General features: G+C 39.0%; 1 protein-coding gene across 9 annotated transcripts in view; it reads left to right on the forward strand.

The window, feature by feature from the left end:
• Positions 1-21,718, forward strand: part of pclob (piccolo presynaptic cytomatrix protein b) — a 107,395-nt gene that overhangs the window by 17,202 nt on the left and 68,475 nt on the right. For all 9 annotated transcript variants that reach the window (XM_037540017.1, XM_017724231.2, XM_017724357.2 and 6 more), the window contains exons 4-12: positions 4,713-5,579; positions 5,896-6,867; positions 7,714-8,682; positions 11,412-12,329; positions 12,622-13,503; positions 13,727-14,503; positions 14,785-15,681; positions 16,627-17,415; positions 18,431-19,213. In XM_037540017.1, the coding sequence (XP_037395914.1) occupies positions 4,713-5,579; positions 5,896-6,867; positions 7,714-8,682; positions 11,412-12,329; positions 12,622-13,503; positions 13,727-14,503; positions 14,785-15,681; positions 16,627-17,415; positions 18,431-19,213 (7,854 nt within the window). The remainder of the gene's footprint in view (positions 1-4,712; positions 5,580-5,895; positions 6,868-7,713; positions 8,683-11,411; positions 12,330-12,621; positions 13,504-13,726; positions 14,504-14,784; positions 15,682-16,626; positions 17,416-18,430; positions 19,214-21,718) is intronic.

Genomic DNA, 21,718 nt, shown 5'->3' on the forward strand with positions numbered 1-21,718 from the left:
GCCATTTAATCTGTTCTTTTCTGTTAATTATGTGAGAAATTGTGTGAGAAAGTGCTGTTTAATTTATGTGATATGTAAAAATGTGATCTAACAAAGCTGAGAATTCACAAACTATATCTTTGAACTATAAAATGCATGAAAAGAAATATGAATGCTGAACTGCACTCTGAATGAATTCGCACCTCACTCTGGAAAAAAAGTAGTGCATCCAGCAATAAAGGAAGCCTTGTGTGTCTTGTATACAGTGCTAGAAACACAGTAGCACACAGAGAGCTCTGATTCTACATACTGATACATTCTACTATACACAGCATGGTTTATACTACTACTATGCCCTGTAACTCATCTGGTGGCAGATTTGAACAAATTTATGGCACCATCCCTGAGTTCTCAGAATGGACTTGATGGGGTTAATACCTGCCTGTGTCACTGTGCTGACACAGTATTAAACAGATGTCATGATCTGACATTCACTGTCATAAATCTTGTAGGTCAAACACACCTACAGAAGCTGGACAGAAGCTGCCAAAGCTCATGCAGCTTTCCTTTTTTGTAAAAATTTAGTAAGAGTCATACAACTGTTTATACATTCACACAGTTTTTGAAAATAATGGTGAAATGGCTGGTTAAATAGCAGAATGTCAATGGTCATAGGTTAAACAGTGCCATTCTTATGGTTCCAAAAGTGCTCTCGAAACATTTTTCTATAGGAGAATTTTGTAAAATGTAAACAGTCATTCAGAGTGGTTTGTGTGAAATGTGCTATTCTAGAGATACTAAGCAAGTCAGAATTGAACAACTGGAAAGAAATCGGGGTTGGCAAGTTTATATAAAATGAGCCATTTCACATCAAACTACTCTGAAATGCATTGTTTACATCTCAGTGACTGAACTGTGCTGAAATTTTGGTAGAATGTCCCTCAAAATGACATCTTTTAACAAAATCTTTTCAACTTTTCAATTCAGTGCTTCCTCAGCTTAGACAATAAGGCATTCTAATTCACTGTTGTTAGTTATATAGACTGAGCACATTGAGGACTCGCTTTGAAGCTATCTAAACAAGGCTTTAGATAATTCTCAGCCTGTATTTTGCAATGGTTGGTTGATGCTATTGTTAAACATGTCATGTCTCTTTTTTGTACACACCATGATGTTACCGGGCTAATTCTCCCTGTTGCTGAGTTTTGTATGCTAATTTTCTTGTTCAGACAGGACCTTACTCTAATATTTCAGTAGTGGGATTTAGAGAATGGGAAAAGTGGACACATGTTAGGTGCAATTAATAAAACTACCATGAGTTCTGCATCTAATTTCTGTAGTTACATTTCAAAACTTAGTGAAGTCTGGTTGTGCATGCCATATACAATTCCCCATCGTTTGAGTGCAGTATCTCTGCTTGTTTGATTTGGAATGAGAGCATGCATGTATTTGAAACACACCCCCCTATTTCCACTGTGGTGGCACTGTTGAGGATACCGAGGCTCCCTAAAACATATGTAAAGCTCTAAGTGGGTCAGACGTTAAAGAAACATGGGAAGCTTTTTCTGTTGTGTCGGCCAAACTTGCAGTCACTACTGTCACTGCTGCCAGACCCACAGGAGATGAAAAAACTAGCTGAGCACCCAAGGGAGAAAAGCTCATGATGTCACTAAGTAGGCTTGAGTACTTCCTGTATTACTCGGGGTCTGACAATTTTTTTTTAAAAGGATCTTTGCTTCTCCTCTAAATGGAAATATAATATTCTTTTGCCACAGCCTTGAAGAGTTTTATCCTGAAATGCTTTATATCTATTTGTAACCATTTTGGACATGAAGAGGTTTGAAAGGACTTACAGCTGATTTAAACACAGTTTTATATTTCTGGTGGTATTAATTATAATATAGCAAAAGCACTTTGTGGTAGTAATTGCTATGGTGGTATTAATCATAATATAGCATTCATATTTAATTTATTCATAAAGCCCACGTGCAACAATATACATTATTAAAAAAAGAAAATTAAAGGGTACATATCCCACATTTTTCTTGCAATAGATTTTTTGAAGTATGATATTTTCATGGCTTTATGCACCATGCCGAATTATTTTTCCATGACCTGAGGCTGTTTTTATTACTGTTTCTTTGAGATAGATATATGTAAATGACCTCTGTTCTGATTGGCTGTCCTCTTTTGGGCCTCATTCGAAAAACACTCCTTATAACTTCAGAGTGAATAGACAGAGCTAAATCGCTGTAAATCTACAGGTAAATCAGGTCAGTATATTGGCTAGAAAAGTAGTAAATTCAATTCACAAAAATATTTCTCTCTGAAAGAACAAATACACTCTTAAAGATGAATCCCAAAGCAGTTCAGATTTTGCCAAATGGCAAATAAGGACCACTTTTGTTTCCCCAAGGAGCCTTTTACTGTTTCAGTGTTTACAGTTTAGCTTTTAAATAACCATCCACTGAAAGGTTCTTAGGGAGCCAAAGGTAATTTTTCTTTCTACAAAGAACGCTTTGTGATACCTTTGTTTTTAGGGGCGTAGTACAAATATTTCAAAAATATGAAATTTCAAAGCAAAAGTATCATTGACCAAAATATTTGCAGTTGATTAAAATAATCTGCAAATTATCCAAATTTACTAACACGTATATCAAGGCAAAATTACAGTGAATATGATTGTTTAATTCAAATAAGCATGACATCTTTATTTAGTAAATAAAGCTTGACATTGAATGCCCTTATTTTACTTAACTACAGCTGAAGGCCAGCAATAGTAGTAATGAGTGTTTACATTTGAGTGGGTGGGGGCAGTAGCACGTGCTTGGCATTAGTGCAGAATGTGCTGTGGAGATGGAAGCACCCTAGGGGAGCCCCCAGCACCTACAGAGTCATCATCTGGCAGGCAGGAGCATGTTGGGCTGGACCTTAAATGGCCGTTTCACATTTTAGGGAGTCTAGAGCACAAAAGATTTGACACTTGACGCTATAATTGAATTCTCATGCTTTGGGCACAGCTTGGCAAAGGACATTTCGAGGCTATTTGATCACATGTGCTGACACTGGTGATCAGTGAGAATATGACAGGCAGAGGATCCGTGGATCAGTGGGTAGCTCAGTAAGATCTAAAGAATCTAGAGCTCCTTTAAAAGAGATCAAACAGATGAGCTATACTTTACAGCTGTTGATCTTCTTATGTAAGTATAGATTTAAAAACCACTAAAATGTTCAAAGGGTACTTAAAAATATTAGGTCACCTTCATCCATAACTACTGTTGTATAGAATGCCCTCACACTCAGAATTTGCACTCAGTAATTAAACATATTAAGGTACAAATAGTAAAATGCAGCCAGGAGCATGAGACTATACTAGATATTTGCAAGCAATGACTATACTTGTATCTACTACATCTTTATCAATACTTTGTCTTGATATTTTAAAGCTACACTGTAGGGATCTATGATGATATCGCAATTATATCATTATCAGCAAAAAAGTGGCATGTAAAATACATTGCTAGCATCAAGCAGATGTTTAAATTTGATCAATAATTCAAACTTATATTTGATAATGTATTTATTATACGCTGGAAGAGCCGAATGTTTAGGTGACATTGGGTTACTGTGCCCAAATGTCTGCAATGTTACTGCATTTGTAAGCCTTTAGAAATAAGTGTTATGTTTTAATGTAATGCTTGTCCAGGTGGATTCAGTTCCAATTCCTAAATTTTATAAACGTTTCAACATTAGCACATGTGTACATTTAAAAATATTGAATATTAGCATCACCCTCAATTCCCATTAGTGCATCTTATAAACTGTTTTGTTTAACTGAGGCAAGAAATAACATCCTTCATAACACCTTGTAAAATGTGTGCAAACATTGCAGTTAGCTTTCTTCAAGGTGGCTAAGCTGTACTCTAGGGACAGAGCATAAATATAAAAACACATTGAGACACAGTGAGAAAATTATTTAAAGCTTGGCTCAGACATGGTTTAATCAATATTGCTGTTTAGGTGCAGCTAAACAAAACAGTATTGTAGGCCACTTACCACTTTATTTAGCACTTATGCTTGTGTTATACTATGTACATATTTAGATTTGGTTGTTACCAGTTTAATAATAATAAGAAACTCTGCTGTCTGAAAGGACAAGCATTCAAAAGTTAGTTTTGTAGAATAAATCTACCCAACAAGAGGGATTGTTGAATTAAGTGTCTTGTTTATACAAAACCTTCAGAATGCAGGTGGCTTGATCAGACAAAAATGATTAAATGTGTCATCCAGACACACAGAACACAAAAAAACAGACGAAGTGGCTGCCTCATCTAAACAAAACCCAGCCATCGTTAGCTTCACAAAACATCTGGATTCAGTTGACTGTAGAATTTAGCAGAGTGAGTCTGACTGATTGCTGAAAATACTGATGAAATAGAAAGCAGTAAATTCCACCATATCGTGTTTGTAATGCATTCTGGTCTACTCCCTGATGTAGGGGTATGGGGTGCTACAAGCATTTTCAAAAGCCTAACATCAAAAATGTAATCACTCAGCTCATATTTAAGTGTCTTTAAAAATGTATAAAGCATAAAAAAATAGATCCAGACATATTGATTTTTCAATTTTATTTTCCTGCGTGTAATGTATAAACAGTTGGTGGTATGATTCATTTTTGGCTGTTATAAAGAAGAGAATTGATTATATTCTGTTGTTTTGTGGTGTTGTTGCAGGGAAAACATTGGGTTTGTTTAAACTGCCAGACGCAAAGAGCGCTAAAAGGAGTAGAACCACAAGAACCTCCATCAATAAAACCCCTACCACAGCTCAGTGAGGCCACAACACAAAAGAAGGATTCCACTACAGGTCAAACACATAAACAATCCACAGCCCAACCTAAAAAACCTAGTTTTGCTGACCAGACAGTTACTCCGAAAGAAATAATTAAACAACAGCCCAGTTCAACAGGAGCAAAACCACTAAATCAGCGGAAGCCTTCTGATCAGCAGACAACAAAAAGTGACCCTCCAACTGCCAAGTCTGAACCATCATCAAAGGAAGAACCTCCCCACAATGAGTCAAGTTTCTTTGGTTTTGGTTTTGGTGCTCGATCTCGATCACCGTCTCCTCAGCCTGCTGCCTCTGCTGTTTCTGGAAAGGTCTTAGGCTTTGGTTCCTCCTTATTCAGCTCAGCATCTAATCTGATCTCCTCAGCTGTTCAGGACGAGCCTTCCACCACACCACCAACATCTCGTAAAGGGTCTACAGTGTCCCAAAGCTCTGCCAATACAACCAGTACACCTCCTGCATCACGTAAAATATCTTCAACAGGGACAGAGACAAAACAACCAACTGCACAGAAAGAGAAGACCGACAGACAGTTAAAAGATCAGAAGGCCAAGGCACCTTTATCTCAGACTCAACCAGAACTCTCCACACACATGCCAAAAGTAGATAAAGATGCTCACACTGTCCCTAAAGCTTGCCCACTCTGCAAAGCCGAGCTTAAGAAGGATCCTCCCAACTACAATATCTGCACTGAATGCAAAAAGGCTGTCTGCAACCTTTGTGGATTCAACCCGATGCCTCACCAAACAGAGGTAATATTAACTGATACATTTCTATGAATGTTATGCTTTTCTTTAAAGCCATAAACAGGAATTTATAAATCTCTTTTGTTTACATCATAGATATGATATATTCCCATTTATTCTCATAGACATTGTGGTTTTACAGCTTCCTTGTAAGCTAATGTAACAGAGGTTTTGCAGTGTTGGCTTACGGCTTTAATGATTGTCTTGTAGAATGTGCAAAGTCTTTGATAAATCATTCTTCAGTTGTATTATTTTGACAAAAATGTGTAGATTTAACCATATTTTAAGCTTTTTTTCATTAAAATTCTAACATGTTTTTCAGGTACTAGAATGGCTTTGCTTGAACTGTCAGACCCAGAGAGCCCTTGGTGATGAATTAATGATTCCCCCAAAGAATCCTGGTCCACCACAGTCTTTAGGAAAGGGGGATAAGGCCCCTTCATCACAACAGATTGGAGCTTCTGTAGTGGACTCTACAAAGAAAACAGCTAATCCTAAAGCAACAGCTCCACAGGAAGACAAGAAAGTTGATGTTGTTCAGAAATTACAAGACAAGCAAACTAAGGCACTGAATGGAACACCCCCTATACACAAACCTCAGTGGCAAGAAACTGAGAAACCCCATGTGGACAGTCAAAGACAGTCAAAGACAGTCAAATCAGAGACACAGGAGGAGTCAGGATTTTTTGGTTTTGGTTTCAGTGGTACTCGATCTCGATCACCTTCTCCTCAACCTGCTGTCTCTGCTGTTTCTGGGAAAGTTCTAGGCTTCGGCTCTTCCTTCCTCAACTCAGCATCTAATCTGATCTCCTCAGCTGTTCAGGATGAGCCTTTCACAGTGCCACCAACTTCTCGTAAGGGTTCATCAGTCTCCCAGACATCACCCAAAACAACACCACCCACTTCCCGCAAGGGTTCCTCAGTTTCACAGATATCTCACAAGCCCGAATCTCCAGCCTCCACGCCAGCTGCTTCCCGCAAAGGGTCTGAAACTTCCCAGGATGTAAAGAGAATGCCATTTTCAAAAGACACCAAACCACCCTCTGATCACCAATCAGGGGAAAAGAAATCCCAGCAAGTACAGCCATCCAAAACTCCACCCACACAAGCAAAAAAGGATCAACCATTGATAGAGTCTGCAGCAGTTGACAAGTCAGCCCAGCCTCTTCCTAAAACCTGTCCACTTTGCAAAGCAGAGATCAAAAAAGACCCTCCTAACTACAGCGTGTGCACTGATTGCAAGAGCATTGTATGCAATCTCTGTGGATTCAATCCTATGCCACATCAAGCAGAGGTAAGTTCAGCAAAAATATTTTAATAATTTATGGAGGGACACAGTATTGTGTAAAAGTCAGTGACTACACTTTCATGTGTTTAATCTCAGAACTGCCATTAAGTACACACTATTCAGTTTTTCAGCATCAGGAAAAAACAGAACATTAAACAGAAGCCTTAACAGTTAAACACAATTTTTTTCAGTTTTCAGTGTGTTCACATTTTGCCTTCATTACACTGTCCATTCTTTCAGGGAGATTTTAGTTTGTCAAAGAGGGATATTTTTCCATACCTCCAAACTTCGAAAGTTCAGTCTTAGAAGCTGATTGCATTTTCTGCTTTTCACAGTCCAAGAAATCCTAAATACAAATTTAGACCTTTCATTTAAAAAAAAACAAAAAAACTTTCTCATATGTCCTGTTTTGGTGTTCTAGAGCAAATATAGTTCCTTTTAGTTCATTTCCTTTCATCAGTAGGGCGCACACAAGTATAAAAAGGACAAGTTGAATAACGATAGATTTTATATTATACTTAGCGCTAGTTTTTGTGTATTTTTTGTTAAATTTATGTTTCTTGTGTTTAATGGCTGTTTTAACTAGAAATTGAATAAATGACAGGGTAGTCGCTGACATTGGAACAGTATGTATGTTGAATTAGCAGTATTAATATTATACCAGAGCCTTTTTGTGGTTCCCTGTCACTTTTGTTAAACAGAAAAAAAATCACTAACACTACTGTTATCAGTATCATGTTCTTGTAGTTCTCAGAACTAATTTATTATAAGAACCCATTATTATATATATCATATATTCTAAAAATATGTATTGATGCCTGTTAACAATGAATCAACTTGGTTTAACTGCAGATAAAGGAGTGGCTTTGCCTGAAATGCCAGACACAGCGAGCGTCAGAAGCACTATCTGTACAGTCTCAACAACAGGCTAAGAAAACACCACCATCTCTTCAACAAAAGGATGCTGCTACATCAGAAGGCCCTCAGAAGAAAGAGGAAGGTCTTCCTGATGAAACCATTAAAAAAGGCCAGAAAACTGCTGCTGTAAAACAACCAGCAGACACGTCTGCTGTGGTACAGGAGAAGCAATTGAATCCTACTCCCACTCAACAGCCCAATCAGCAGCTGCCAATTAAACAACAGGATGCTGAAAAGCCTCAAATTCAGACATCGAAAAGTGGGCCCTCTCCTGCTAAAGCTGACCCCTCTCAAGGAAGCTCAGGTTTTTTTGGCTTTGGTGGTGCTCGATCTCGATCACCATCTCCTCAGCCTGCTGTCTCTGCTGTTTCTGGGAAGGTTCTAGGTTTTGGCTCTTCTTTGTTCAGCTCAGCATCTAATCTGATCTCCTCAGCTGTTCAGGATGAGCCTTCCACAACACCACCAACTTCTCGCAAAGGTTCACAGGTCTCTCAGAGCTCCATTAAGACAACCACTCCACCTTCCTCCCGCAAAGGCTCTGGAGTTTCTCAGACATCTCTCAAAACCACCATACCACCCCCGACATCACGGAAGGGATCCGAAACATTTCAAGACTTTCAGAAGAAACAAACAGGTAACATTAAATCACAGACTAAACAGAACCAAGAAGACATTACACATGAGAAGACAAAACCAGTAATCCATCAGGGAAAAGAGTCCTCTCAAGGAGCTGAATCCAAGCCAGAGCTATCAACAGTGAAGGAAACACAGCTTATTCCCAAAGATTGTCCGCTCTGCAAGGTGGAGATCAAGAAAGAACCTCCCAACTACAGCACATGCACTCATTGCAAAAACATTGTGTGCATACAGTGTGGATTCAATCCCACTCCACACCAAACAGAGGTAAGAAGGCCATATATACTAAATGGTGTTACACTAAAATTCTTGGCTGAAATCCATTTTAGGACACACTGGGTTGAAAACTGTAAACCAAAAAAAAAAGCCAAAGACAATTAAAAACTGTTTATATAAAATACCATACAAAACTTACTGCAGAATGTAGGCTACAGTGCCATGAAATCCTGTGTCTTCAGTAACAGGGAATGGTTAGTCATCCAAGGCAATGAATTTCATTATTTTTTATCATACCTTGCACTTTGGCATTGTTGTCTGTGAACTGTTTTTGTGTGTTCAAACCCTGTGGCTACAGATGGTATCAGTGTCCTAGCAGAAACTTTCCTTTTTGCTTCTGTTGTTTTGCTGTATTCTGCATATCGCTGTCATGTTTTCAAGTGGAATCAAACCTGTAGTGGAGAAATTCTTTGACATTGTACATCCTCTAAAAACAAAATACTGTTGATGAAACATTTTCAACATGTCTGTGCTCACAAGTGCAGGAGAGAAAAGGAAAAAATTACATTTTAAAATATTTATCACTTTCATTAATTTAATTTATTAAAATTTATTTGTAAATTATTGAATTTTGGCTTGTTGCTATAGGTCAATTTAATCTTGGGATATTTCCAGTTGTTTTTTTTTTCTCTCTTTAATCCAAAAACCGAAAGAGCCATTTTTTACGTCAGTGTGACTCCTTGCATAGCAGCCAAGAACAGATCTGTAGGAAGTTATTGCAGTGGACAGTTATACATTAACTGTTTTATATTAACATGAAAATATATTATTCAAAATGATTTAAAAGAGAAATCTTATACCAGGAGTCTTAAGTGCTTTCAATTATTGCATATTACGAAGTTTGCATCTCTTAAAGAAAGACTGTTGACCTATGGTATGGATCTGAAATTGTATTTCAAAGATAGGTGAATTTCTTTAAGTTATTAATACAAACCCAGTTCCAAAAAGCCTAGGACAGTAGGTAAAATGCAAATAAAACTGAAAGCAGTGACTTGCATTTAAACCAAAGCAGTAGCAAGACAACATATTTAATGGTTTATCTTATGAAAGTAATATTTTTTTGAAAATATAAGCTCATTTTGAACCTGATGCCTGCAAAATATTCAAAATAATGTACTGGTACTGGGGCACTAGGGAAATAAACTCAAAATGTTGTTAAATATGTATAAAACATTATAAAAGAGGTGTATCCATGTATCCATGCTTGGGTATAAAAGAAGCATCCAGGAAAGGCCTAGTCTGTTCTACCGAGGATGTTAGGCATGTCACCCTCTACTGTGCATAATATTACTAAAAGACGTAGGAAATCTGGAAAAAGTGTCTGCAAGGTCAATAACCACAGCTCAATGCCTGTGGCCTTCAATACCTCAGATAGCACTGCATTAAATGCTGGCGAGCTTATATGATGGATATCACCACATGGGCTCTGGAACACTTTGACAAATCGTTGTCAGTAAACAGTTTTCATTGCTGTGTCTACAAATGCAAATTAAGACTGTACTGTGCACAACAGAAGTCGTATGTCAATAACGTCTTGAAACAAAGCCGACTTCTCTGGGCTCTGCATGAAATAGACTGATGCACGGTGGAAATGTGCATTGTGATCTGACAAAAAAACCTTTAACATTAGAAATAATGGACATCATCGTCTCTAGGCCAAAGAAGTAAAGGACCATTCTGATTGTTACCAGTTCAAAGGCACAGTCTGTCATAGTATAGTGGTGTATTAGTAACTAGCAAATCTGTGAAAGCACCATTAACTCAAAGATGTATACACATTCTCGAGCACCAAGGGCTGCCTTTTATTTTATTTATTTATTTATTTATTTATTTTTTAAGGGCTGCCTTTTAGACGCTGGGACATCCATGCTTATTTCAGCATGACAACACCAAGAAATATTCTGCACATGTTACAACAGCATGGTTGCGCAATTAGAGGGTGCAGTTGCTTCACTGGCCTGTCAGCCTACTGTTGCACATCTGAAGACTTGTATAACGAATGGCAAAAAATACATTTTCAAAACTGAATCAGCTGGTGCAAAAGCACTATGCAAAACGTTCCTGGTCACATTATATAAAACCATTTATCTTGGCAATAAACATGTTTTTGCTTAACTTATATATCATTAGAATAAATACAAAAACATACAGTACAAACCTATTTTGAAAAAAAGTAGTTGAAATCTTTTGAACTAGTTTGAAGAACAGGAGTTTGCTTCTAAATTTCTTCCTTACACTCCCAGCCAGTGCACAGATAAGTTAAATTTCATCACCAGCACACTTGATTTAAAATATTATTCATTATTATAATGTAATCAATAGCCAATATTTAATGATAACTTAAAATACTGAGCTTTCTCTAGGAGAGGTCTGGAAAGGGATAAATATAAGCAATGGCATACATATAATCATTGCTTATTGTATTAATGTTATTTCTTTTTATTAGAATATTTAATGCTCATATAAATGTCTATCGCCCACATAATAAAATATATTTTTTCCAATATGATAAATTAATCAAATAATCAGTAATTCTGCATTAATATGTACAGACGTTTGTCCTCTGTAAAGGATGTGTTAACTTTTCGCTTAGAAAATCATTTACATACAAGCACTGTTATCTCTGTGCTTTTCTTTAGTAGCTTGCCAGTAAAAAAAGAATTATCAATAAACTCCTCAATTTTAAAATCTTTAACTAACAACCTATATTGTTTTCATAGGTGAAGGAGTGGCTCTGTTTGAACTGCCAAATGCAACGAGCACCAGGACCTCCTCCTGTACAGCCTCAGGCACAGGTTACGAAAGTACCACCACTAATATCACCACAGAAGAAAGAGACTTCAGCTCCGGAAAAGGACAAGAAACCAGTAGCTCATGAGAAACCAGAAGACAAACAAGTTGAAGCAGACAAAAAGCAGCCTTTGAACATCCATAGTACAAAACCATCTGATCAAGACCAGATTCCAAAGCAGCAGCTACCTGTGAAGCCCCAACAGGCAAAAGATGCAATCTCTGAACGTCCTAAAGAGGAATCAGGCTTCTTTGGCTTCGGTTTTGGTTCTCGATCTCGGTCACCATCTCCCCAGCCTGCTGTTTCTGGAAAAGTATTAGGTTTTGGATCCTCTATCCTCAGCTCAGCATCTAATCTAATATCTTCAGCTGTCCAGGATGGGCCATCTACTACACCCTCAACTTCACGCAAGAATTCTACAGTTTCTCAAACATCAGAAAAGACTGCACCAACACCTCCCACCTCTCGCAAAGGTTCTGAAGCTTCTCAGACTTGCAAGCCCACTGCTACACCACCTATTTCCCACCCAGTACCCACCCAGGAATCTCCAAAGATGAATCCTAAGAACATAACAAAACCACCAAATGAACAGAATCAAAAGGAAAACTTAGAGGAGAAGAAACCAGGGGTCAAAAAACCTTCACCAACACCAGCACCATTTTCGAATGATACACATACAATAACAGATACAACAAAAGCAGCAGAATCTACTCAGCCTCTTCCCAAAGTCTGCCCGCTTTGCAATGTGGAAATCAAGAAGGATCCACCCAACTACAACATCTGTACTGAGTGCAAGAATGTAGTTTGTAACCTTTGTGGATTTAACCCAGCACCTGACCAGACAGAGGTAAGGATATTTGAATGCTAATATTTATCTTCTGATATGGCTTCAGCATGTTTTTAAGTGGAAGTATTGATTCATGTTGCCTGTTGAGTGGTTAGGATTATGCCCATCTCATGATTTGAGTCCTCAGTCAGGTTATCTGCAATTATTTATGAAATGCTCTTTGTTGGAACATCTGTGCATAGTTCCAGTAAACTTCCTAACATAATGCTAGAATATTCAAATTCCCATAATGACTTAAAGCAGAATACAGTTGTGTGAGCATGTTCTTAAATCATATTCATTGTTATTACAGGTGAAAGTGTGGCTATGCCTGAATTGTCAGATGCAGCGAGCATCTGGACCTCCTAAGCCAGTTCAACCACAGTCTACCAAAGCTCCTCCCCTGGCATCACCACAGAAGGATGTTCAAGCTCAAGGTTCCCTGCAAAGGTCCCCTCAATTGCAGGAATCAAAAGGCACTCCTCTAGAGCAAAGATTAACAGTAGATGCCACAAAGGAAGGTCAGAAACTTCATGTTGCTGGGAAACCAGATGATAAACCCCCTGGTGCCCAGTCCCAGCAACCCACTTCTACTCCTTCATCACCAAAGCCTTCTCCTGCAAAATCTCCTCCACCACCAAAGGTTGAGCCTGCAAATGAGGAGTCGGGTTTCTTTGGTTTAGGTTTTGGTGGTACACGATCTAGGTCACCTTCACCTCAAACTGCTGCTTCTGCGGTTTCTGGAAAGTTTCTAGGTTTTAGCTCATCATTCATCAGCTCTGCATCTAATCTGATTACTTCAGCTGTCCAAGATGAGCCCTCTACAACACCTCCAACATCCCGTAAGGGCTCTGCTGTTTCACAAACATCTATAAAGACTGCACCAACACCACCAGCTTCTCGGAAGGGCTCAGTTCTGCAAACGTCTCCAAAACTCGTCTCCTCTGATGAGACAAAAGCATCTGCTACTCAGAAAAAGGAAGAAAAGAAACCTGCAGATGAAGCACAAAAGGCTCAGTCTGCCAAAGCACCATCTGCTCCAGTGAAAGGGGATGAAAATTTATCAAATCTTCCAAAAATGTGTCCACTTTGCAAGGAAAAATTCACACACCCTCCAAACTATAACACTTGCACTTCCTGCAAAGCTACTGTGTGTAACCTGTGTGGATTCAACCCCATGCCACATCAAACAGAAGTAAGAGAATTATTGTTAATATTAATAATAGTTGTAGTACAAGTAGTATTTTTCAATAATATAAAATTGACAATATTGTGTGGTGCTAAACTGCTGTAGTGATTTTTCTTTCCTCTCTCATAAGAAATGACGTATTCTCATTTTCTAGCCTAAGCCCTAGGCTAAGCATTATTTTTCCTGTTTTTACAATACTTTACTACCATTAGATTTTTATGCCCTACAGGTGAAGGAATGGCTGTGCTTGAATTGTCAGATGCAACAAGCACCAGGACTCCTCCCTGCACAGCCTCAACCAGATGTGAACAAAGTATCTCAACCAGCACCAAAGAAGGAGGTTCCAACTGCAGGTCCCACACAGAAAGCAAGCCCCTCAGAAGGTGCCACAGAGAAAGATCAGAAACCTGCTGCATCAGAAAAAACAAATGACAAACCGATTTCTGGAGAACGCCAGAAACCCACTACTGCTTCTGCAGAACAGAAGCCCCCTGTTGCCGAATCTGTTCGACCACAAAAACCTGAACTTAACGAAGAGCAGTCTGGCTTCTTTGGTTTTGGCTTTGGTGGTGCACGATCTCGATCACCATCCCCTCACTCTGCTGCCTCTGCTGTTTCCGGGAAGGTTCTGGGCTTTGGTTCGTCCTTCCTTAGCTCTGCATCTAACCTGATCTCATCAGCTGTTCAGGATGAATCTTCTACTACACCACCAACCTCTCGTAAGGGTTCTACAATTTCTCAAAATCTTGAAAAAAAGGTTCCAACTCCACCTTCTACTCGAAAGGCATCTGTAGCAGAGAAGCAAGAAAATAAATCAGAAGACCATGTGGCAAAGGATCCACTTTCTCTCATGAAGAAGAATACACCTCCCGTACAGATCCCCAAAGCTTGTCCACTCTGCATGATGGACCTCAAGAAGGATCCACCCAACTATAACACGTGTACTGAATGTAACAGCACTGTGTGTAACCTTTGTGGATTCAGCCCTATTCCACAGAAAACTGAGGTAAGTGGCAATACTCAGCACAAAAATCTTTAATGCTGTCTTTTTGTGAAGAGACTTAAAAAGTTATGAAAATTAACACAATTGTTTCATATTATGATCATGTGAAAAGTTTAACAAGTCAAGATACTTTGAGATACTTTTACAAGATACCTTTGTTTTGCAAACCCTTTATTTTCCTTTGTATGATTATAGCACTCCAATTTTCTCTAATGTCTGTCAGCAACTAAGTATTAATGTACTCAAGTACCTTTTCACCAATACACTCTTTCATGGCTGCAAAGGTGAAGGAGTGGCTGTGTTTGACCTGCCAGATGAAGAGAGCACCAGGACCTCCTCCTGCACAGCCACAACCACTGGCTAACAAAGTATCTCCATCAGCATCACCACAGAAGAAAGAAACACCAGGTTTTCCACAGAAAAAGCAAGTAGATGCTACAAAAACAGATCAGAAGCCAACTGTGATTGAGAAACCAGAAGACAAAACTATTCCAGTGGAGAAACCCATAGCTGTTCCCTTAACACAGCAGGCTGCTCCAGAGGGTCAGAAAGCACCAGAACAGTCTATCTCAACTACAGCAAAGCAAGCCAGCACTACTGCAAGACCTTCACAACAAAAACCATCCCAGCAACAGACAGCAAATGGTCGCCCATCCCCTGCCATGTCTGAACCACCACCAAAAGCTGAACCTCCAAAAGAGGGGTCTGGTTTCTTTGGTTTTGGAGGTGCTCGATCTCGGTCACCATCTCCTCAGACAGCTGTTTCTGCTGTTTCTGGAAAGGTTCTAGGTTTTGGATCCTCTTTTCTTAGCTCTGCATCTAATTTGATGTCATCTACTGTTCATGATGAACCTTCCACCACACCTCCAGCCTCTCGTAAAGGTTCTACAGTATCTCAAAGTTTTGTAAAAAATGTTCCGACGCCACCTTCCTCCCGAAAGGGATCTGTAGCACAGAAAACAGAGGAAAGGAAAGAACCACAACATAAATCTGAAGAGCAATTGACAAAGACACCAGTTTCTCAAATGAAAAAGGATGAGCCTCCCTCAGAGCCTCTTGGAGATTGTCCACTCTGCAAGGTTCAGTTTAAGAAGGATCCCTCTAACTACAACACCTGCACAGAATGCAAGAACACTGTGTGTAATCTTTGTGGATTCAGCCCTATGCCACAACACACTGAGGTAAGACACCATATGTAGCGTAAAGTTACTTGCTGTAACTGATTTTTCCAGTGACAGGTAATTAGTGATATACAGTTAGTGGTAGACAGTTTTGCGGGTTCATTTTAATATATAAGCAGCTGATATTGCATCTTGTGATACTTATGATGAGGGTAAAGAGTTAATAGTTGGCTGTGATTAACCTTGGAAAAAATAATGAAGGAGAGTTCATTTATTGTCAAAGTATCTGCCTTTGAAAGACTGTTATGGTAGAAGCTTGCAATATGCATGGTTTAAGAGTATTTTAATAAATTGAACCATTTATATTATCCAAGAAATATAGATCATTTTAGTTAGAATTATGTAAGGCAGACATTATTTATGACCTAATAAAGGGTTAACTTATGTGTTTTTAATATATAACAAGACATTTAAGAATTGAACTGTGGTATTCTGTCTATATAAAGTGGCTCTAATGTAAATAGACATTGCCTAATGTTTTATGCATTTTTTCTGTAATTTGTTTACAAATACATAGTAACTAACACAATGAGTGTTATACACTCTGAAATTAAGTAGATGCAGGGTGCTGTTGTCATGTAGTATTACATAAGCTCTCACTCCAACCACAATTCATTACAGAGGAGACTGTGAAAGTGACAGTGAAATTGTATCTAGACATTCTTTCAAAATATGAAAGGTCTTAACAAAAACTAGTATTTGTCTTAGTTCAGTTTTATCACATACTGTTAAATTTTCAGTCTATGGGATTTAAGGTCTTTGAGGTTTCAGTCAGTTCTTACACTTTTCAATGTTTTTTGACATTATTATATTATGTCTGATTAGATCCTTGTACAATGGTTCTTACTATGTTGTCTACGTCTTTACACTGAGCAACTTTGTACATTAATTATTTGATCCATTCTCAGTTTTTTTTTTCACCAATACTTTTTCATGGCTGCACAGGTGAAGGAGTGGCTTTGTTTGAACTGTCAGATGAAGAGAGCACCAGGACTTCCTCCTGCACAGCCTCAATCACAGGCTGAGAAAGTACCTCCACCAGTATCACCACAGCAGAAGGAGGCTCCCACTCCAGGTGTTCCACAAAAGAAGCCAAGTCTGAAGAAGCCAGGTGATGCAGCAATGAAAGATCAAAAACCACCTACACCTGGGGAAAAGGAGGATAAACCTAATCCAGATGAGTCCCAGAAATCCACTGCTGTTCCTTTAGCACAACAGCCTACTCTCCTACAGAAAGTTGAACCTCCAAAAGAGGAGTCAGGTTTCTTAGGTTTTGGCGGTGCTCGATCTCGGTCACCATCTCCCCAAGCTGCTGCTTCTGCTGTTTCTGGAAAGGTTCTAGGTTTTGGATCCTCTTTTCTTAGCTCTGCATCTAATTTCATCTCATCAGCTGTTCAGGATGAACCTTCCACCACACCTCCAACCTCTCGTAAAGGTTCTACAGTATCTCAAAGTTCTGTAAAAAATGTTCCGACGCCACCTTCCTCCCGAAAGGGATCTGTAGCACAGAAAAAAGAGGAAAGGAAAGAACCACAACACAAATCTGAAGAGCAGTCGACAAAGGCACCAGTTTCTCAAATGAAAAAGGATGAGCCTCCCTCAGAGCCTCTTGGAGATTGTCCACTCTGCAAGGTTCAGTTTAAGAACGATCCCTCTAACTACAACACCTGCACAGAATGCAAGAATACTGTGTGTAATCTTTGTGGATTCAGCCCTATGCCACAACAAACTGAGGTAAGACGTCATATGTAGCATAAAGGTCCAAATTTTTTCTGTGACAGGTAATTAGTGATAGACGGTTTGGCCAATAATATATATATATATATATATATATATATATTATATATTCTAGATATAGATAGATATATACAGCTAATATTACACTTCGTGTTACACATAGAGTGCTACATGAAGAGTGGTGGTGTTGTGCATTCTAGTTACTGACTACACGATGAGGGTGAAGGGATAACACAGCTGGCCAACCTTGGGCAAAATAAGGGAAATCTAATTTATTGTCACAGTATCTGCCTTTGCAACATGTTATTGTAAATGGTTGCAATATGCATATTTTAAGGCCATGTTTATGAATTGAACCATTTATATGATCCAACAAATAGACATAATTTTGGGTACAATTATGTAAGCCAGTCATTATTTGTGCCCTAATAAAGAGTTTTTAATATATTACAAGGCCTTTAAGAATTTTAATGTGGTATTCTGTCCATATCATGTAGCTCTAATATAGACACTGCCTCTTGTTTTAGGGGTTATGAAATGTCTTTCTGTAATTGGTTTAGAAATACATAATAACTAACACAATGAGTGTCACACACTCTGAAATTAAAATTAAATAGATGCTGGTGCTGTTGTCATGTAGTATTACGTATGCTCTCACTCCAACCATGATCTATTACGGAGGAGACTGTGACAGCACCAGTGAAATTGTATCTAGACATTCTTTCCTTTTTGACAAAATATGAAATGTCTTAACAAAAACTAGTATTTGTCTCAGTTCAGTTTTATCACATACTGTTAAATTTTCAGTCTATGGGATTTAAGGTCTTTAAGGTTTCAGTCAGTTCTTACACTTTTCAATGTTATTTGACATTATTATATTATGTCTGATTAGATCCTTTTACAACGGTTCTTACTATGTTGTCTACGTCTTTACACTGAGCAACTTTGTACATTAATTATTTGATCCATTCTCAGTTTTTTTTTTCACCAATACTCTTTCATGGCTGCACAGGTGAAGGAGTGGCTTTGTTTGAACTGTCAGATGAAGAGAGCACCAGGACTTCCTCCTGCACAGCCTCAATCACAGGCTGAGAAAGTACCTCCACCAGTATCACCACAGAAGAAGGAGGCTCCCACTCCAGGTGCTCCACAAAAGATGCCAAGTCTTCCAGTTGATGCGGCAATGAAAGATCAGAAACCACCTACAGCTGGGGAAAAGGAGGATAAACCTAATCCAGAGGAGTCCCAGAAATCCACTGCTGTTCCTTCAGCACAACAGCCTACTCTCCTACAGAAAGTTGAACCTCCAAAAGAGGAGTCAGGTTTCTTAGGTTTTGGCAGTGCTCGATCTCGGTCACCGTCTCCTCAAACTGCTGCTTCTGCTGTTTCCGGAAAGGTTCTAGGTTTTGGATCCTCTTTTCTTAGCTCTGCATCTAATTTCATCTCATCAGCTGTTCAGGATGAACCTTCCACCACACCTCCAACCTCTCGTAAAGGTTCTACAGTATCTCAAAGTTCTGTAAAAAATGTTCCAATGCCACCTTCCTCCCGAAAGGGATCTGTAGCACAGAAAACAGAGGAAAGGAAAGAACCACAACATAAATCTGAAGAGCAGTCGACAAAGACACCAGTTTCTCAAATGAAAAAGGATGAGCCTCCCTCAGAGCCTCTTGGAGATTGTCCACTCTGCAAGGTTCAGTTTAAGAAGGATCCCTCTAACTATAACACCTGCACAGAATGCAAGAACACTGTGTGTAATCTTTGTGGATTCAGCCCTATGCCACAACAAACTGAGGTAAGACGTCATATGTAGCATAAAGGTACTTGTTGTTACTGATTTATTATTTATTTATTATTAGGTATTTAGTGATAGTTTTGGGGGTTCATTTATATATATATATATATATATATATATATATATATATATATACAACCCAAATTCCAATGAAGTTGGGACATTGTGTAAAACATAAATAAAAACAGAATGCGATGATTTGCAAATCCTTTTCTATTTGAATATGATGACTGCAACATGTTCCAAAGAAGTTGGGACAGGGGCATTTTTACCACTGTGTTACATCACCTTTGCTTTTAACAACACTCAATAAGCATTTGGGAACTGAGGACACTAATTGTTGAAGCTTTGTAGGTGGAATTCTTTCCCATTCTTGCTTGATGTACAACTTCAGTTGCTCAACAGTCCGGCATCTCCGTTGTTGTATTCTGCCAGAGATGCTGACTTTTGAACTTTGCACTAATAACAATCTGGACAGTCCTTTTCCTCTTTGGACCGAGAACATGACGTCCGTGATTTCCAAAAACAATTTGAAATGTGGACTCGTCAGACCACGGGACACTTTTCCACTTTGCATAAGTCCATCTCAGATGAGCTCAGGCCCAGAGAAGCCGGCGGTGTTTCTGAGTGTTGTTGATAAATCGCTTTCACTTTGCATGGCAGAGTTTTAACTTGCACTTGTAGATGGAACGACAAACTTTGTTCACTGACAATGGTTTTCTGAAGTGTCCCTGAGCTCATGTGGTAATATCCATTACAGAATGATGTCGGTTTTTAATGCAGTGCCGCCTGAGGGATCGAAGGTCACGGGCATTCAATGTTGGTTTTCTGCCTTGTCGCTTACTTGCAGAGATTTCTCCAGATTCTCTGAACCTTTTGATGATATTCTGGACTGTATATGATGAAATCCCTAAATTCCTTGCAATTGTACAATGAGAAACGTTGTTCTTAAGCTGTTGGGCTATTTGCTCACGCAGTTGTTCACAAAGTGGTGAACCTTGCCCCATCCTTGCTTGTGAACGACTGATCCTTTCAGGGATGCTCCCTTTTTACCCAATCATGACACCCACCTGTTTCCAGTTGACCTGTTCACCTGTGGAATGTTCCAAACAGGTGTTTTGTTTTTTGAGCATTCCTCAACTTTCTCAGTCTTTTGTTGCCCCGGTCCCAACTTCTTTGCAATGTGTTGCAGGCATCAAATTCAAAATGAGTGAATATTTGCAAAAAACAAAAAAGTTTATCCATTTGAACTTTAAATATCTTGTATTTGTAGTGTATTCAATTGAATATAGGTTGAAAAGGATTTGCATATCATCATATTCTGTTTTTATTTAAACTTTACACAAAGTTCCAACTTCATTGGAATTTTATATATATATATATATATATACACAGTGGGGGAAAAAAGTATTTAGTCAGTCACCAATTGGGCAAGTTCTCCCACTTAAAAAGATGAGAGAGGCCTGTAATTGACATCATAGGTAGACTTCAAGTATGAGAGACAAAATGAGGGAAAAAAAATTAGAAAATCACATTGTCTGATTTTTAAAGAATTTGTTTGCAAATAATGGTGGAAAATAAGTATTTGGTCAATAACAAAAGTTCATCTCAATACTTTGTTATATATTCTTTGTTGGCAATGGCAGAGGTCAAACGTTTTCTGTAAGTCTTTACAAGGTTTGCACACACCGCTGCTGGTATGTTGGCCCATTCCTCCATGCAGAGCAGTGATGTTTTGGGGCTGTCGGCGGGCAACATGGACTTTCAACTCCCTCCAAAGGTTTTCTATGGGTTGGAGATCTGGAGCCTGGCTAGGCCACTCCAGGACCTTGAAATGCTTCTTACGAAGCCACTCCTTTGTTGCCCTGGCAGTGTGCTTGGGATCATTGTCATGCTGAAAGATCCAGCCACGTTTCATCTTCAATGCCCTTGACGATGGAAGGAGGTTTGCACTCAAAATCTCACAATTCATGGCCCCATTCATTCTTTCATGTACACGGACCAGTCGTCCTGGTCCCTTTGCAAAGAAACAGCCCCAAAGCATGATGTTGCCACCCCCATGCTTCACAGTTGGTATGGTGTTCTTTGGATGCAACTCAGCATTCACTCTCCTCCAAACACGAGTTGTGTTTGTACCAAACAGTTCTACTTTGGTTTCATCTGACCGTATGACATTCTCCCAATACTCTTCCGGAACATCCAAATGCTCTCTTGCAAACTTCAGACTCGCTCGTCTGAAGTTTGAAGTGCCCGTCTGGCACTGCAAGATCTGAGTCCCTGGCGGCGTAGTGTGTTACTGACAGTAGTCTTTGTAACGTTGGTCCCAGCTTTCTGCAGGTCATTCACTAGGTCCCCCTGTGTGGTTCTGGGATTTCTGCTCATCGTTCTTGTGATCATTTTGACCCCACATGGTAAGATCTTGCGCGGAGCCCCTGATCGAGGGAGATTAGCAGTGGTCTTGTAGGTCTTCCATTTTCTGATTATTGTTCCCAAAGTAGATTTCTT

The sequence above is a fragment of the Pygocentrus nattereri genome, chromosome 7, assembly GCF_015220715.1.
Source record: "Pygocentrus nattereri isolate fPygNat1 chromosome 7, fPygNat1.pri, whole genome shotgun sequence".
Taxonomy (NCBI): domain Eukaryota; kingdom Metazoa; phylum Chordata; class Actinopteri; order Characiformes; family Serrasalmidae; genus Pygocentrus; species Pygocentrus nattereri.